This window comes from Sinohyriopsis cumingii, chromosome 3, assembly GCF_028554795.1.
Source record: "Sinohyriopsis cumingii isolate HCF-2022 chromosome 3, ASM2855479v2, whole genome shotgun sequence".
NCBI lineage: Eukaryota > Metazoa > Mollusca > Bivalvia > Unionida > Unionidae > Sinohyriopsis > Sinohyriopsis cumingii.
The window spans coordinates 91,405,088-91,422,867 of record NC_142963.1 but is presented as its reverse complement, the minus strand read 5'-3'; the positions used below and the strand labels follow the sequence as shown (position 1 = coordinate 91,422,867).

The following is a 17,780-nucleotide window of genomic DNA, read 5'->3' as shown; positions in this document are numbered from 1 at the left end:
GGTAGGTCACTCAATTAGACAGGCTATACAACTCTGGCCAATTTAAAATACTTGCTAGGTAGCACAGTTAGACAGGATGTACATTTGTGGCCAATTTAAAGTACTTGGTAGGTAGTGCAGTTAGACAGGCTGTACATTTGTGGCCAATTTAAAATACATGGTAGGTAGCGCAGTTACAAAGGCTGTACGTTTGTGTCCAATTTAAAATACTTGGTAGGTAGCTCATTTAGACAGGCTGTACATTTGTGGCCAATTTAAAATACATGGTAGGAAGTGCAGTTAGACAGGCTGTACATTTGTGGCCAATTTAAAATAGTTGGTAGGTAACTCTGTCAGACAAGCTGTACATCTGTGGACAATTTAAAATACTTGCTAGGTAGCTCAGTTAGACAAGCTGTACATCTGTAGCCAATTTAAAATACTTGGTAGGTAGCTCAGTTAGACAAGCTGCACATCTCTGGCTAATTCAAAATATTTGGTAGGTAGCTCAGTTAGACAGACTGTACATCTATGGCCGATTTAAAATACTTGGTAGGTAGCTCAGTTAGACAAGCTGTACATATGTGGCTAATTTAAAATACTTGGGAGGTAGCTCAGTTAGACAAGCTGTACATTTGTGGCTAATTCAAAATACTTGATAGGTAGCTCAGTTAGGCAAACTGTACATATATGGCTAATTCAAAATACTTGGTAGGAAGCGCAGTTAGACAGGCTGTACATTTGTGGCCAATTTAAAATACATGGTAGGTAGCGCAGTTAGACAGGCTGTACATTTGTGGCCAATTTAAAATACTTGGTAGGTAACTCATTTAGACAGGCTATACAACTGTGGCCAATTTAAAATACTTACTAGGTAGCGCAGTTAGACAGGCTGTACATTTGTGGCCAATTTAAAATACTTGGTAGGTAGCTCAGTTAGACAGGCTGTACATCTGTGGCCAGTTTAAAATACATGGTAGGTAGTGCAGTTAGACAGGCTGTACATTTGTGGCCAATTTAAAATACTTGCTAGGTAGCACAGTTAGACAGGCCATTTGTGGCCAATTCAAAATACATGGTAGGTAGTGCAGTTAGACAGGCTGTACATTTGTGGCCAATTTAAAATACTTGTTAGGTAGCACAGTTAGACAGGCCATTTGTGGCCAATTCAAAATATTTGGTAGGTAGCTCAATTAGATAGGCTGTACATTTGTGGCCAATTTAAAATACTTGGTAGGTCACTCAATCAGACAGGCTATACAACTCTGGCCAATTTAAAATACTTGCTAGGTAGCACAGTTAGACAGGCTGTACATTTGTGGCCAATTTAAAATACTTGCCAGGTAGCACAGTTAGACAGGCTGTACATTTGTGGCCAGCTTAAAATACATGGTAGGTAGCACAGTTAGACAGGCTGTACATTTGTGGCCAATTTAAAATACTTGCTAGGTAGCACAGTTAGACAGGCCATTTGTGGCCAATTCAAGATACTTAGTAGGTCACTCAATCAGACAGGCTATACAACTCTGGCCAATTTAAAATACTTGGTAGGTAGCTCAGTTAGGCTGTACATTTGTGGCCAATTTAAAGTACTTGGTAGGTAACTCAATTAGACAGGCTGTACATGTGTGGCCAATTTAAAATACTTGGTAGGTAGCTTAGACAAGCTGTACATCTGTGGCCAATTTAAAATACTTGCTAGGTAGCTCAGTTAGACAAGCTGTACATCTGTGGCCAATTTAAAATACTTGGTAGGTAGTTCAGTTAAACAAGCTGCACATCTCTGGCTAATTCAAAATATTTGGTAGGTAGCTCGGTTAGACAGACTGTACATCTATGGCCAATTTAAAATACTTGGTAGGTAGCATAGTTAGACAGGCTGTACATTTGTGGCCAATTTAAAATACTTACTAGGTAGCACAGTTAGACAGGCTGTACCTTTGTGGACAATTTAAAATACTAGCTAGGTAGCACAGTTAGACAGGCTGTACATTTGTGGCCAGCTTAAAATACATGGTAGGTAGCACAGTTAGACAGGTTGTACATTTGTGGCCAATTTAAAATACTTGCTAGGTAGCACAGTTAGACAGGCCATTTGTGGCCAATTCAAAATATATGGTAGGTAGCGCAGTTAGACAGGCTGTACATTTGTGGCCAATTTAAAATACTTGCTAGGTAGCACAGTTAGACAGGCCATTTGTGGCCAATTCAAAATACTTAGTAGGTCACTCAATCAGACAGGCTATACAACTCTGGCCAATTGAAAATACTTGGTAGGTAGCTCAGTTAGGCTGTACATTTGTGGCCAATTTAAAGTACTTGGTAGGTAACTCAATTAGACAGGCTGTACATTTGTGGCCAATTTAAATACTTGGTAGGTAGCTCAGTTAGACAAGCTGTACATCTGTGGCCAATTTAAAATACTTGCTAGGTAGCACAGTTAGACAAGCTGCACATCTCTGATTCAAAATATTTGGTAGGTAGCTCAGTTAGACAGACTGTACATCTATGGCCAATTTAAAATACTTGGTAGGTAGCTCATTAGACAAGCTGTACATATGTGGCTAATTTAAAATACTTGGTAGGTAGCTCAGTTAGACAAGCTGTACATATGTGGCTAATTCAAAATACTTGGTAGGTAGCTCAGTTAGACAAGCTGTACATATGTGGCTAATTCAAAATACTTGGTAGGTAGCTCAATTAGACAGGCTGCACATATGTGGTTAATTCAAAATACCTGGTAGGTAGCTCAGTTAGACAAGCTGGACATATGTGGCTAATTCAAAATACTTGGTAGGTAGCTCAGTTAGACAAGCTGTACATACATGGCTAATTTAAAATATTTGGTAGGTAGCTCAGTTAGACAAGCTGTACATATGTGGCTAATTCAAAATACTTGGTAGGTAGCTCAGTTAGACAAGCTGTACATATGTGGCTATTTCAAAATACTTGGTAGGTAGCTCAATCAGACAGGCTGCACATATGTGGCTAATTCAAAATACCTGGTAGGTAGCTCAATTAGACAAGCTGGACATATGTGGCTAATTCAAAATACTTGGTAGGTAGCTCAGTTAGACAAGCTGCACATATGTGGCTAATTTAAAATACTTGGTAGGTAGCTCAGTTAGACAAGCTGCACATCTGTGGCCAATTTAAAATACTTGGTAGGTAGCTCAGTTAGACAAGCTGTACATCTGTGGCCAATTTAAAATACTTGGTAGGTAGCTCAGTTAGACAAGCTGCACATCTGTGGCTAATTCAAAATACTTGGTAGGTGGCTCAGTTAGACAAGCTGTACATCTGTGGTAATTCAAAATACTTAGTAGGTAGCTCAGTTAGACAAGCTGTATATATGTGGCAATCAACAAAAGCATTAGGTCAATATATGTGAAAAATAGTACTTCAAATTATGAATAGTTCATAAATGTTATGGTCTACAGGGATTTATAAATCTACTTGCCCGACTTCCTAGACAAGCTCAAATTTTGAATTGAATGAGCTCAAACTTACAAGGCATTTGCACAAAGGAAAGTAAAAAAAAATGAGAGAGGGATACAAGATACGAGAAATTTTATTTAATGTCAGTGGTCTGGGTAAAATACAGTAACAATGTCTAAGCTAATTTATCAACAAGGGCTTGAGTTCAGTTCTTAATGTTCTGCAAGTTTTATACCCTGCAATCTTGCCTAAATATATATATATATATATATATATATATCAGCACCTCTATTTATTGTTTATATGTAGGGCATCCTTCTTCTGCCTACCTGGCTACAGTTTGTTTTCATATCCACTGTATGTGTCATTTCCATCACATAGTTAATGTCAAAGTCAGTCTCACATGTTCTTACACAGACAAGATAATGTGAATATTTACTATTTAAAGCAAGTTTTGATGACTAAGGAATAAATATTTATATTTTAAATTGTAATCAAAATATTTGTATGTAACAAGGAAGTCCAACATTCTGTTCCTAAGTTAGCCTCGGGTAGTTTGTCAAATTGCCAACATTCTGGTCCTATGTTAGCCTCGGGTAGTTTGTCAAATTGCCAACATTCTGGTCCTAAGTTAGCCTCGGGTAGTTTGTCAAATTGCCAACATTCTGGTCCTACATTAGCCTTGGGAAGTTTGTCAAATTGCCAACATTCTGGTCCTAAGTTAGCCTCGAGTAGTTTGTCAAGTTGCCAACAATCTGGTCCTAAATTAGCCTCGGGTAGTTTGTCAAATTGCCAACATTCTGGTCCTAAGTTAGCCTCGGGTAGTTTGTCAAGGTGCCAACAATCTGGTCCTAAGTTAGCCTTGGGTAGTTTGTCAAATTGTCAACATTCTGGTCCTAAGTTAGCCTCGGTAGTTTGTCAAATTGCCAACTCTAAACAATGGCTTTTCAAAGATTGTTACAGTATTGCATGTATTTTTTCATACCCTTTAATTTTTCATACACAATTCATTTATCAAACTAATAATTATTTAACTGTATCATATTATTTTGTACCATATCACTTTGTATTTTTCAAAAAATCCTTTAAATTATCTGACATAACATTTCTACTAAATAGATTTACATTTGCAAAAATGATCGAAGATATCGTAGAGCCATTTTGGTTTTACAAAAATTAATAATGAATTGTTCCTGAGAAAATACAATCATTAATACATAAGCCCTCATACTGTCATTACAGTGTCATTAATTAGTTCTTCTAATTCAGCCCGTCACCATAACAAAACACCATGTGCATTTTAAAATGAGTTCAGAAGCCCTGTGATGTTTTCTTATCTAACAAAAATTATATCTGAGTACAAGCTAAAGTGAAGATCACTGACCAATGATGAACTAGTCTTATTGTTTTATTATAGTCATACACAAACAAATTATAAAAATCTTGTTATTTTCAATCATTAATTTGAAAGTCACGGACTCCATTAAATCGATTCATACATATGATTCATACATATACAATCTTTTAAGTGCTTGTACTGCTTTGCTTCGGATATCATTAACATTTTGTTAAGAATCTATTCTACTATATACACCTCTATAGTCACCTTTATTGGTGAGTCTGAATGATAAGTAATGTGTATGATCGCTGGTCTTTACAACATCTAAAGTATGGACAATGGCCTCGATAGCACAATGACAGATTTTCATTTCCCTAAAGAAAGCCTTATTTCCCTACTGGCACCCTCGCTGATTTGACCTGAATATGTACGGGTATTTTGAATCTTGCCCTCTGGTTTAACTAGAATAACCAAGGCTCTAAGCATATTTAATTACCATGTAAATAACAATGCATAGCCATGTGGCTACTGTAACAATGTATAATGTAATTAAAACAAGAATGAATTGTTGATTTAGAGGTGTTTATTGATAATGGAATATTGCTGTGTCCTAATACATGAGGATTATCACTATTGTCAGGTAAATGGAAATAGTCTTTTTCCTCTTTGCAAAAGCTATGATTAAAAACTGCCCTGAACAAATACGGTCTTGTACACTGACAAAATTTCTCTCTCTCTTTCTCGCACACACACACACACTAATGTGTTTTTAAGTTCTTTATATTTTTTTTGTAATTTGAAAATGAGAAAATAAGACTGTTGCAGTAAGAATACAAGATGCACTTTACTTTCTTGACAATGTGGACTCTAATCATTGAGTAGAACTACATGTAAGTCTCCACTTTTTTTTTCTGACAGTGGACAGAAAGAAAAAAAACAGACCTACTTGTTGGTGTAATCGTTGCATACAATTTACCAAAAATTACCCATACATGTTCAGGCCATCCTAATCATTTTGCCAACATTACACAACATAACAGCTACAAAGAAGTATGCTCTAAATACAGACAAGCTTGCACACTGAGACATTATGCTGTCTCTATCTATCTCTCTCTCTCCTCTCTTAAAACAAAATAAAAATCTTTTGAGTACTTATTTTTATTGTAACTGGATTCTTGAGTTGATAGCAGAATGAGACAGAAAATATATGTTTATTTTGTATGTTTGTATAGTTGGGTTGTTGAGTAGCATGTGTTCCAAAGAACTTGTTCATGTATTATCCCTTTATTTTTTGTACATGGTCAATACCACAAAATGATTATTATTCATTTAATATAATGTTTCATACACTGAAATTAATAATTATTTTTTCATGTAAAAAAATTTACATGAAATATGGTATGATGCATGTTGCCAATATTATGGCACGTAGGTTAATTGCTAAAAATACAACTCATGAGAGTTCTTTGACAGGAGTGTGTTTGGAAATAAAAGGCACTCGTCTGCAATGATTAACTACCAGGGAGATTTAATTCAAAGTGTTATTGATTTTAGGACAAAGTAGTAGCCAAAAGTGGCAGTTATGACATGTTCTTTAGATGATAATTACAGGAGACTTGATACATACTGTTTGGCAAACAATTAAATGAACAAATATAAATCATTCTCTGTAGTCGGATTCACTAATATGTTGATGCATGTCACTGATTTGAAGGTGTATGTATGTGATTTGGATTTTTAACGTAGCTTTAACAATTTTTCAGTCATATCACTACAATGTCTGCAGTGAGGCAGTTTATAGTGATGTCAAGCACTGGGGCATCATGCCTCAGACATGTAGCATGATGTCCCACTCAGTCACATTATCCTGACACCAGGCCGACCAGTCCTAACACTAACCTCTTAATGCTGAGCGCCAAGCGAGGCAGCTGTTAGTAACATTTTTGCAAGTCTTTGGTATGATTCTACTGGGGATCAAACCCATGACCTCCCGCATCCGAGGCAGATGCTCTAACCACTAGGCCACTGGAGTGGTCAATTTGAAGGTAACTACATGTTAATTGTTAAGTAAATGGATAAAACAATTGTTCACAAATCATTCAGTTTTGAGTATACATAAATCATTACAAAATTTACTTGAGTTTTGAGTAGAATTAAATCATTACAAACTGTCTTGCTTTAATTCTCTCCCTCTCAATAATGTAGTTATTTCCAAAATATTTTCTACCTATCCTTCTATCTGTCTATATATATATCCATGTCTGATTTTGATCTATCAACTATATCTGCATTTTGTTTATAAAATATATATATATATATATATATATATATATATATATATATATATATATATATATATATATATATATATATATATATATATATATATATATACACACATACATACATACATATATATATATACACACACACACACTGACCTGACCTGATGAAATACTTCATGTGGGAAATGTATTACATATAACAAATTATCAAACATCTATTAAAATCAGTTTTTAACAAGGGTTTTTTTCTACATAGGGAGAAGGGAAAAAAGAGCCCTAAAGGATAATAAATTTGTTAGTCTTTTTACAGTGTGTGTGATAATTCACTTTTGTATTTTCCTTCAGTGGACACTTCAGGAAATAGAAAAGTTTGGAGAGTGGTAAAATCTCACACCCCCGATCAAAAGACAGTAAAATTAATAATATACCAAGATTACAGATCATAAATATGAACCTTAGAGCGATAACAAGCAAATTGTTGCTGGCCAGACCAATGATGGACACAGGCCATACCTAACACACATTTGGCCTTACAGACAAGTGAGTTAAAAATTAAAACTGAACAAAATGATTTTGCAGCTCCTGAGTGATCAGTGAAAGTTAAAAGCCATAAGAAACTTGTCTATCTTGAACTTGATTCTTTAATTTGATTTTTTTAAATATAAAACAAGCTTGCATATTTGGACATGTGTACAGATTGGTGCAGCTCAATGTCATTATAGTGCAATATATTACATAATTCCAGATAAAACAGTCAAATCATGAACCCAGTTAGGTGCGAAATGATTAATCGATCTATCAATGTACAGTGTGATAACACTATAGCATGCTCCCATTATAACATGAATTCGGATATAACACGGTTGTGGTGTGGTTCCCGAAATTTCATATATATGTACTTTTCTTGTACACAAAAAAAAAAATCTTTCTTAAAAGTACGAAAAAAAAGTAAACAGAATTATTATCATTTTGGGGAAGAGATCGCATATGAATAATACAAGATGATAATGGCGTGGGTCCTGAAATTTTAAATGTATTTTTCTCATACATGAAAAAGAAGTTTTATCTTCTTAAAAGTATGAAAAATAAAATAACGTGTAAAAAGTTTATTCTGGGATCACGTAGGGCTTTGCCTATGTCGCAAACTTGGATTTTTTTTCCCTTATTGGCAGCAAAATATAAAATCTGGTGATTTTTTTTATTGGCGACATTGTTGGCTGTTTAAACATCTAGATAAAACCTTTGGTTTGGAGTGGAGAAATTCAGAGGCCCCATGAAAGGAAGCCGCAAACTGGATATAAAATGCACTGAAATTTATCTATTGTTACATAAACAAATTCTTTGTCCATATTGATAAACCATACATTGTTATATCATAATCCACGAATCCTGACATCTAGTATGAGTACTATATGTTGTGAGATATCTGCTTTTTTGTTGTTGACATTTCTGGTAATGGAGATCAACCGGACGAGGTATTATCTTGTACTCTATCTTTCGTTGGGTTTTCGCCCGCTCGCTAGTAATTAATACATTTACATAGACTGACATTTGTATGTGGCTGGTAAGTAAAATTCCTCTTCTTTTCACTCAGAATTAAATCCTTCAGAACACACACCTGCGTCTCTATCATCCGTTGACCCTTTGTTAATTTTCAGATGTATGCGTGGAAGGCAGCATCATGCTGCTACCACAAATGTAAAAAAAAAAAAAATACATCTTACTTATTTGTTTATTCAGTAGGCATGGAGGGAAAGTAACTAGAATAGTCTAAACGATGGCCAATTCCTTTTTAAAAATGTACCCAGATAAAATAGTTTGCTGAAATTTCAGAGAAACAGATTACCTTTGATGCCCTGTCTGTTATGAAAATGTACTCACCAAATGGAAAAAATACCAGTCTCAATCATGCAATACAATTATTTGATGTGACCCATTACCGTCCATTGCCAGCGCTTGGTTTCCCCAGGTTTAAACTGAGTAAGCAACCAATGAGGAGCCAACATCTTCTATGATGTCTCAGATATAATGCTGCATTCAAAAACACGAGGCTCGCACAGATCACCTTAATTTCACAAGCTAAAACCCTCATGAGGTGAATTCGATCATTTGAGATGTCGGAGGATGTAACCCACTTAAGACATGAAGACGGCTTGAGAGGTAATATTCTGCTTTCTCACCTTCAAAGAAAGAGTCTTTGCAGTTGCCATGACTTGTCTCTCTGTGCTTCAAGTAGTGTTTATGGGCACAGACAGGACGTTGCATGCCAAAAAGCTAATGGTTTATCTATAAATGTATGTTGATTTTCTGATTGTGTAATGGAGATCACTAGATCATCCAATCTAAAATGAAGGTGTGAAACACGAGCAACTTTGTTGTTTGAGAAAAGTTGGTTTGACTGCAGTCTTCATGGGCAGGTCTACCACTAGCTTGAATGAATCATTGCCCTAGGACTTGTCTCATCTGAGAAGAGCTATCATAATTATATTGCCCATCCAGCCTGTGTTTTCTGTATTAATTCTGCTATTAAGACCATGGGGCAGGTGGTAAGCTAAGAACCATAACCCCTCCCAACTGACTGACAGCAGATCCAAGTTTCTGGGTCTGGGACCAGAGAGACATAGATGGGCAGCTTTGGTTCAACCTTGCCATAAACATGGTGATCATCAGATACAGTACACCCAAAGCACTGCAATGAAATACCAGCAGCTGAAGGGACCATTATGTATGAGTAACCTGACCCTGTCTAAACAGAACACTGACCAGAACAATGAGTCTGCCTGGAATATGTCTGAATGTGACTGGTACCTGGCTTTCAGAAAAAAAGGGCAATTGGATATTCAACAGACCAAATTTTCATTTAATTAAGAGTTGTTTTTGCAACTTGTCTCAGTCAAACATCTAGGTAATCTCTGATCATATTACCATGAGGAATACAAGGCTTCCCAGATCCAGCCCTACTAAGATGAAAATTCTTCTTTTCTGCCTATATCATAGAGACAAAGGGCAGTAACTCATAACCATTAACTCCCTATGCCATTATTTTACTACCATGGCATCTGCAATGCAAGTTCTATCCATAATAATGATCAGTTACATATACTGTACATACTCGCTCATAAGTTGAGTCCAACCATAAACTCCACAGTATCTACACTCCAAACAGGAACAAGATAACTATATTACTGCCAGGCATCAAGTTTGACATAATTTGCTGTTAAGTATGTAGCTTGGACCTTCTACATATTCAGTTAAAGGGCAGATGTCTTTGTGTACATATGAATCACACTTTCTATTGGTAAGTAAAAGAGTCACTTACTGCTGTGTAAAAATATAATGAAAATCCACGAGAGTACTGACAGAAAATAGTATCTCACATAATGGAAGCTGGAAGAACTATGCATGTCCAAAAAAATACTGTGAATTCAGTTATGTTTTAAATATTCTGTTACAAATGTCATTTACTGTACAAGTTACAATATGGTTAGCCAAGCCATTTAAGTATGATGGAAAAACTAGTCCTCTTGACTCTTGATTCCTCCTCCAGACTTCAAAACTGTCTCAGATTATTCATTTTCTACAAAGGCAGGCATTTTTAATTTAAGAAATCAACAGCACAGATGACTGTTAAATGGAATTTTGACAAAAAACAAAAAATTAAATAGCTTTTCTTTTTCATTCCTAAATTCAATATCTATGAGTACTGTAAATTCATTATATATATATATATATATATATATATATATATATAAAATGGGTATTTTTCTGTAAAAACTAAAACTTGTAAATATGTCAATGATGGGGAAATACACAATATACAATAACTTATAACCAATAAAATGTTAGTGAATTTAAAGTATATAATAAATATATCATCAGTATAAATAATGCTTGCTGTGTTTTATGTCAATGACAGCACTTGGATCAAGATCAAATGCTTTGATTTCATTTTAATCCACATTCTGAAGCTGACACTTGATGTAATCGTGAAATCTTATCAAGTTAATGTACTGACAATATTTACAATATTAACTACAACAAAAAGGACCATGTCAGCCTCACTATGAAAATCGAATATGACACATGCCTGTTGAACACAAATATAAAATGTAGCAAACTTACTTTATTTCTTTACTGAGTTCCTCTTCTGCTGACTTATTATCTGTGGGGGAAATCTTGGCACGAAAACTACGGCAAAATTCTGTTGCTGATGCACCCTCTGAAATATTATGGAGAATGATAATGTGACTTAAAATATCTGAGAAAATAATCACTACATTAAGACTACAGATGCACTAAATACAGCTGTTGCATTAAAATTCTGAATACAAATTTAAGAACTGAGATTTCCCACACAGTTAACTATACACATTAGCTTGTGCATATATTAATCATGAACTATAATATTTTGTTAACACAAGATTTTAAATTGTTTTGTTCACTTTGCCAAACATGATTTGGTGATTTGGATTTTTTAACGTAGCTTTAACCTTTTTTCAGTCATATCGCTATGATGTCTACAATGTGACAGTTTATAGTGATGTCTAGCACTGGGGCATCATGCCACAGACATGAAGCATGATGTCCCACCCAGTCACATTATCCTGACACTAGGCTGACCAGTCCTAACACTAACCTCTTAATGCTCTTAGTACCATACAAGTCTTTGTTATGACTTGGCCAGAGATCAAACCCATGACCTTCCGCATCAGAGGTGGACGCTTTAACCACTATGCCACCGAAGCGGTTCACCAAACATGAAACACTTCTGTTCATTTAATGAAATTATCAGTCACTGTTGATATAAATTATGATGCTAAAATATTCACATATAAAGAATGAATGTAAAAAAATTTAATGTTCACAAAACATATGAATATATAAATATATGAAAATATATTGTCCACCAACCATTTGCCTTAGAGTGTAACAGCTACATAAGGCTGTATGGCTGTCATTGAATTTTTCACTCACTGTACAGTCAATGACAATCTGCATGATTATCATTCATGTAAAAAGCTGTGTTTAAAATACTGACAGCCTACTTTTTGTTGCTTGTCATTTTTATTTGACATATTTTTTAAGATCTGTTCATCTTGAAGGAGGGATAGAAACAAAGCAAAATGAGAAAAATGAGAAAGGCCTAAATATGAAAATATAGTCAAACCTGTCACTAGTGGACACTCATGGGGAAAGGCAGAATCAGCCCTTGCACACAGGTGACCATTGTACACAGGCTAACCTTTCAAAATTAATTTAGACACAAATACCATACACTAAATATCATCATTATGTTTACTGTTACCAATATTATTTTATGTGCACTATACAACAAAATCATAATTACAGGTATATATTGTTCTCTTCCAATTTTATGTTCCAGACAAGACTGCTGTATCCTGCTTACTTTAATCCATCCTATAACCATCACCAACTTAAAGAATACACACCAATCTTAGTTTGTTCACACAATAACAACAGTATCTGGATTAGTCAGTTGCTTAGATCAAAAGACAGTCAGCTTATGTGAGAATCATGTGATAAACAGAAAAAGAAAATTAAAAGAAGCCATATATGGCTATTATTTGTGTTCCATGAACTGAAATTTCACCTGCCTTTTGAATACTGAATGGGGTCAACCCTAATAAAAAGGAATGCTACTTGTATCTCTTTTCAAAGACAAACTTTACTCTTCAGAGAAGGCTCTCATTCACAGGCAACAAGATGAAGATACCTAACTATACCTGTCATACTGGCACAACAGGTGACTTCCACTCTGCTGTGATAATACAACTACTTTTCCCATCAACCATCAAATGAATTGCTTCAGCAAACACCCTAATGATAAAAACCACTTAACTTTTGAATCTGACACATTGACACAATTTTATACTGTCAATGTGACTGAAGTTATGAGTGCAAGTAAGAAAAAAATGTTTGCAAATTGATTCACATTATGTTCCTTTATCAAAATAATGCCTTCTTTGTGACACGCACACACTGGAGCAGGAACTCTTGACCTTTCAGACACTGAACTGGACTAACACCAAATGGTTCCACCGCTAGACAACATTATACATATGTGTACTTTTATTTATCCTGGCCTATAGTGTACCTTGGATAAAAAATTCTGTCTGTAGAAGTTTATCACTACCCAACAATTACTATGTTAGTGTACATACCTAGATATTCTAAGGCTTTCAATGTCCTTAAAAACCATACAAAACTTTAATGTACCTTTGGTATATTACTCTGGATAAATTTCCATTTCCATTTTATTACAAGTTTCATACATTCTTTTGCCCAAAAGCAAATAACAAAGAAAAACCATCTGAATATTCCACCATATGCTGTCAGGTCAATAAAATATGCTGATATTAGTGGGCAACAACTGTTGTTGTTGTTTTGTGTTCAATGCCATTTCTCAGTGCAAGATAGGCTATACACGTAAGCCACTATTACTGGGTGGAGGAAGAATCAGGAAAACCGCGGAAAGAACCAGCAACCCACGGGAATCTACTGACAGCTTTCCAACATACCCACATTGGCCAAGCCTGAAACCTGAACCCACGTGGACAGAGAAGAGATGGCAGTGACTAGTAACGGTGAATGCTTTAGACCCTTCGGCCACCTGGGGCCCCAGGGCAACAATTCAAATAATGAACCACCAGTCTTGCACATAAGAGAGAGAGATCTGAAAATGACAATGTACTTGTTTACCTTACAAATATTGGGTAATTACTTGAAAGTTTACAGGCCCAACAGGCTAGTTGTAAACAGACACTGTTATCCCTTTAATATGACTTTAGTAAAACTTTAGTCAAGATGTAGAGAATACCTACTGTCTCTGCTCTGCAGATGACTTCTTATCTTCTCAAGGGAAAAATGTATGCTCCTATTCCTTTTAGGTATTTTTGCCTCTTTGTCCTGAAAAGGTCAACCAGAATTTAATTACTGACAGATCACATGGAAACTTTACTTTCAAATATATGCTGTAATGTAATTTTCATATTTATGCTGTGAAATAGTTTAATTTCATGGGTGTCAACTTTTACAATTTAGCAACAGAAAAGAGACTACATATCTGTCAATCTGCCTCTGAAGTGCTTCTGCATATATTGTCTCCAAACATGGATCATTCTTTGTTTTATCTTTATTTCTGTTGGTGTGGCAACCAACACTTCAAAACCATATTTTAACCCACAAATAAAAGTAAATTTGAACTATAATTCCTATTGTGAACCAAAATAAGTACAAAAATGGCATAACATTGAGGTGGCATAAAATAGAGGTGAAGAAAAATGTTCTGAAAATGTTCTAAAAGGAAATCTAAAAGGATATATAAAAATATATATCTGATCAGTAGTTAAAAAATTGATATATAAAATTTATTCCGCAAAGTTAATAATCCAATGGTAAAAAAGGTAAATAATTCTGTGAATTCACTTTCTTTATGAGATACTAGGGGTGAAACGATACACCTGTGCTATGTATCAATATGATTCATGATACACAGCCTGCGTTACAGTACATTATCAATACATATATCAACTTAATGGTCTTTCCAATTTTAGAAGGTCTCTCTGTAGTAGGTGGTGCACTTTAATGTGTGTTGACATATTGGTTGTATTTCCATAATGAAGAAAAAGACAGAGAGATTTGGATTTTTAATGTAGCTTTAAAAAAATTTCAGTCATATTACTATGATGTCTGCAGTGTGGCAGTCTATAGTGATGTCTACACTGGGGCATCATGCCGCAGACATGTAGCATGATGTCCCACCAAGTCACATTATCCTGATACCTGAGTGCCAAGCGAAGCAACTGTAAGTACCATTTGTATAAGTGTTTGGTATGACTCAGTCGGGGATTGAACCCATGACCTCTTGCATCCAAGGCAGACACTCTAACCACTAGGCCACCGGAGCATTCAGAAATAGACAGATATAGATTTAGCATCTATGTATATGCCATTGTCAGCCATGACAAAATAACAAAATTTACTTTCAAACAGACTGCCTTTCAATTGTCACAGACTTTTACGATTTAAGTACTTTACAGATTATTTAATGACAATTTTTGCGCAAAGTTTCTTTGTTGTTTTGCCAATACTCATGCAGGGAATAAGCTACATTATGTTCTGATTGGTGCTTATTGTTTACCCTAGACTGGAACAACCAATAACCACCAATCAGAATTGAATGTAACATATTTCAATGCATGAAAGACTTAAGTCATCTAGCCATCAAGTTCAATGGTGTAACTTAAAAGTGTTTATTAAATGATGAGTGAAGTACTTCATACACACAGAACACATCTGCAATTCTCTTTTGTGCTAAATATGGAGTTGGGATAAGATAATTAGCAAGGAATTATATGAGGGTGGTATTACAAACCATGTCACCTTGTGTTAATTTGCAGAAGGTGAGCGGCTGTTGTGGCTAGGCTTTTTTTCTGACATAAATGAGTGCCTTTTCTGTGATATCTGTCTCAGATGAATTCTCAATTAAAGAAGAAAAAGGTAGATAATTATTAATTATATATGACATCTGAATGTTAAAAGTAATTTACATAAGGTAAGTATCGCTTGTATTGAATCTCTGCCTCTTGCATTGATATGTGTATTAGCATGGCAAATGCTAATATGCATCAATATATCAATGAATTATTTCACCCCTATGAGATACCAATTTCGTGCATTTCAAAGCACATTTAAAGACCTGACAAACTTTTTCCACTTATGCAGAAAAAGTATTTTCTTACCTACATCATTGACCAAATTTTCCAGACAATAATTACTTTTTTCTGTCTAAATAATTTTGTGTAATAAAGAAAATTATCATATTTCCCAAATATTCAGAGCTCACAGCGGCTGGGCAACCTTGCAGAAACTTCACTTGGGGGGGCTCACTTGGGTTACAATCACATACTCATATGTGTGCAAATATCTTCGGTGGGGGAAAAGTCATGGGGAATATAGAAGGCATTAAAGGATCAGGAACTGGAATTGGCTGACCACTATCAAACTGCTATAATGAAACTATACATTATATGTGGTATATTTTCTGACGGTTTTTACCTACCTTAGTAATGGCCGATTGCTGTCAATTTTAACTCAATCGGCACTGCATTAATGTAAATCTTGCATCATGGAAATATGTGTTACTTACTAATTCTACCATAGTGACTTTAAACTGTAGTGCTACATCATCTTCATGACTTTGATCTTGCTTTCTGATGTCAGTTGTATCACAATTTTCACCTCCTTCATTTTTGGTTTGCATATACATTGACTGATCAAACTTTCCTAAATAACTGTTGTCACTATCTTCATTTTGACTTTCATTTTTGTACAAATCTTTTCTGCTGACGTCTGCATTTTTCAGACCCCTGTAACTATTTTCAAACACATTGCTGCTAGATTTGTTCAAAGTTAATACATTTGTATCTATATCAACATTATCTTCTGAATCAGTTTCTGAATGGTAATTATCTCCTCTTGCATGCTGTTTTGTTCCAAAAATCTGTGAACCATGACTGAACAGGGACATAGCATGTTTAGAATCTGTTCCAAGGGAGGCAACTGATGGATTACAACTGGAAGATACATCACTCCTTTGAGAACAATCTGTCAAGTCAGTAAAAGGCAGAGATAATGAATTATTGCTTGAGCATGATCCTTGACTTTCTTGAAAGCATGTAGCTGTTGAACTTTTGGACGAAAAACTGTCAAGTCTTCTTTCTGAGGAAAAAGAAAGAAATAGGAACATTTATAGTTGTACATGTTGATGTGTCATCTAGAATGGACAGTAAAACAGCCTGTATAAATCAAACAGTTTCTGATGAGTCAGCAGATACCAATCTTGCACTAAATATATGTTTTCCCTCAAAACAGGATTTTGTAGTAAAAGATCTGGTTAAAGTGTCTTTGTCTCATATGAAGAGTTGATAATTTCAACATCTGAGAATCTCTCTCAATTTCTATTACTGTAAAACACTTTATTTTTGTGGCTTTCAAATTTCATGGTTTGAGTAAAAAGTACATATTCCTGGGTACCTAATTTTGTGGATCTATCATTTACAGAAAAATACTTGATGTATATATATCTGTAAATGACTATATTGACATTCATTTCCAAGAATTTGCAAGCAAACAGATGCAATCTGTTTCATAGTTATTAAGATGATTACAATGGTTCCCATGCTTTTCTAAAGATAAATTTCCAGGTTATTTCCAGGATGAAATTAATTTCTTCAAGGTTCATATATGACCATTACTGAATGGATTTAAAGAACATTTTAGATTATAAAACATGTATTTAATAAATTTATAGATGGTTCTCTTTCAAGACTCTCCAAAACATCTAAGCCAGAAAAGATGATCATGTACAAAACCACAAAATGTATCACACGAAACAAGTTTGATTATATTCCCACAAATTGGCAGGTAAAGTCATTTCAATATGCAAAAACAAATTCTAACTTTATTTTGCTGACCTGTATTATGTTGCTAAGTGGAAACAAAATAATGAACATAAATTAGTTTTGTTTCCTTTCAAACCTTTATTTCTAAAGAATTTGATAGCAATATATATATATATATATATATATATATATATATATATATATATATATATATATATATATATATATATATATATATAGATATGTATGCATCTTATAGAAAGTAAACATTTCCTATTACAGTATATAAAAAAAAACAATAAATGCAAATAATTA

The 17,780-nt window shown here is 34.7% G+C and overlaps 1 protein-coding gene across 6 annotated transcripts in view; it reads right to left on the bottom strand.

The window, feature by feature from the left end:
• Positions 1-17,780, bottom strand: part of LOC149803278 (mismatch repair endonuclease PMS2-like) — a 163,936-nt gene that overhangs the window by 49,928 nt on the left and 96,228 nt on the right. For all 6 annotated transcript variants that reach the window (XM_089952949.1, XM_089952950.1, XM_089952952.1 and 3 more), the window contains 3 exons: positions 16,211-16,782; positions 13,884-13,968; positions 11,164-11,260 (listed from right to left, as the gene is read on the bottom strand). In XM_089952949.1, the coding sequence (XP_089809075.1) occupies positions 11,164-11,260; positions 13,884-13,968; positions 16,211-16,782 (754 nt within the window). The remainder of the gene's footprint in view (positions 1-11,163; positions 11,261-13,883; positions 13,969-16,210; positions 16,783-17,780) is intronic.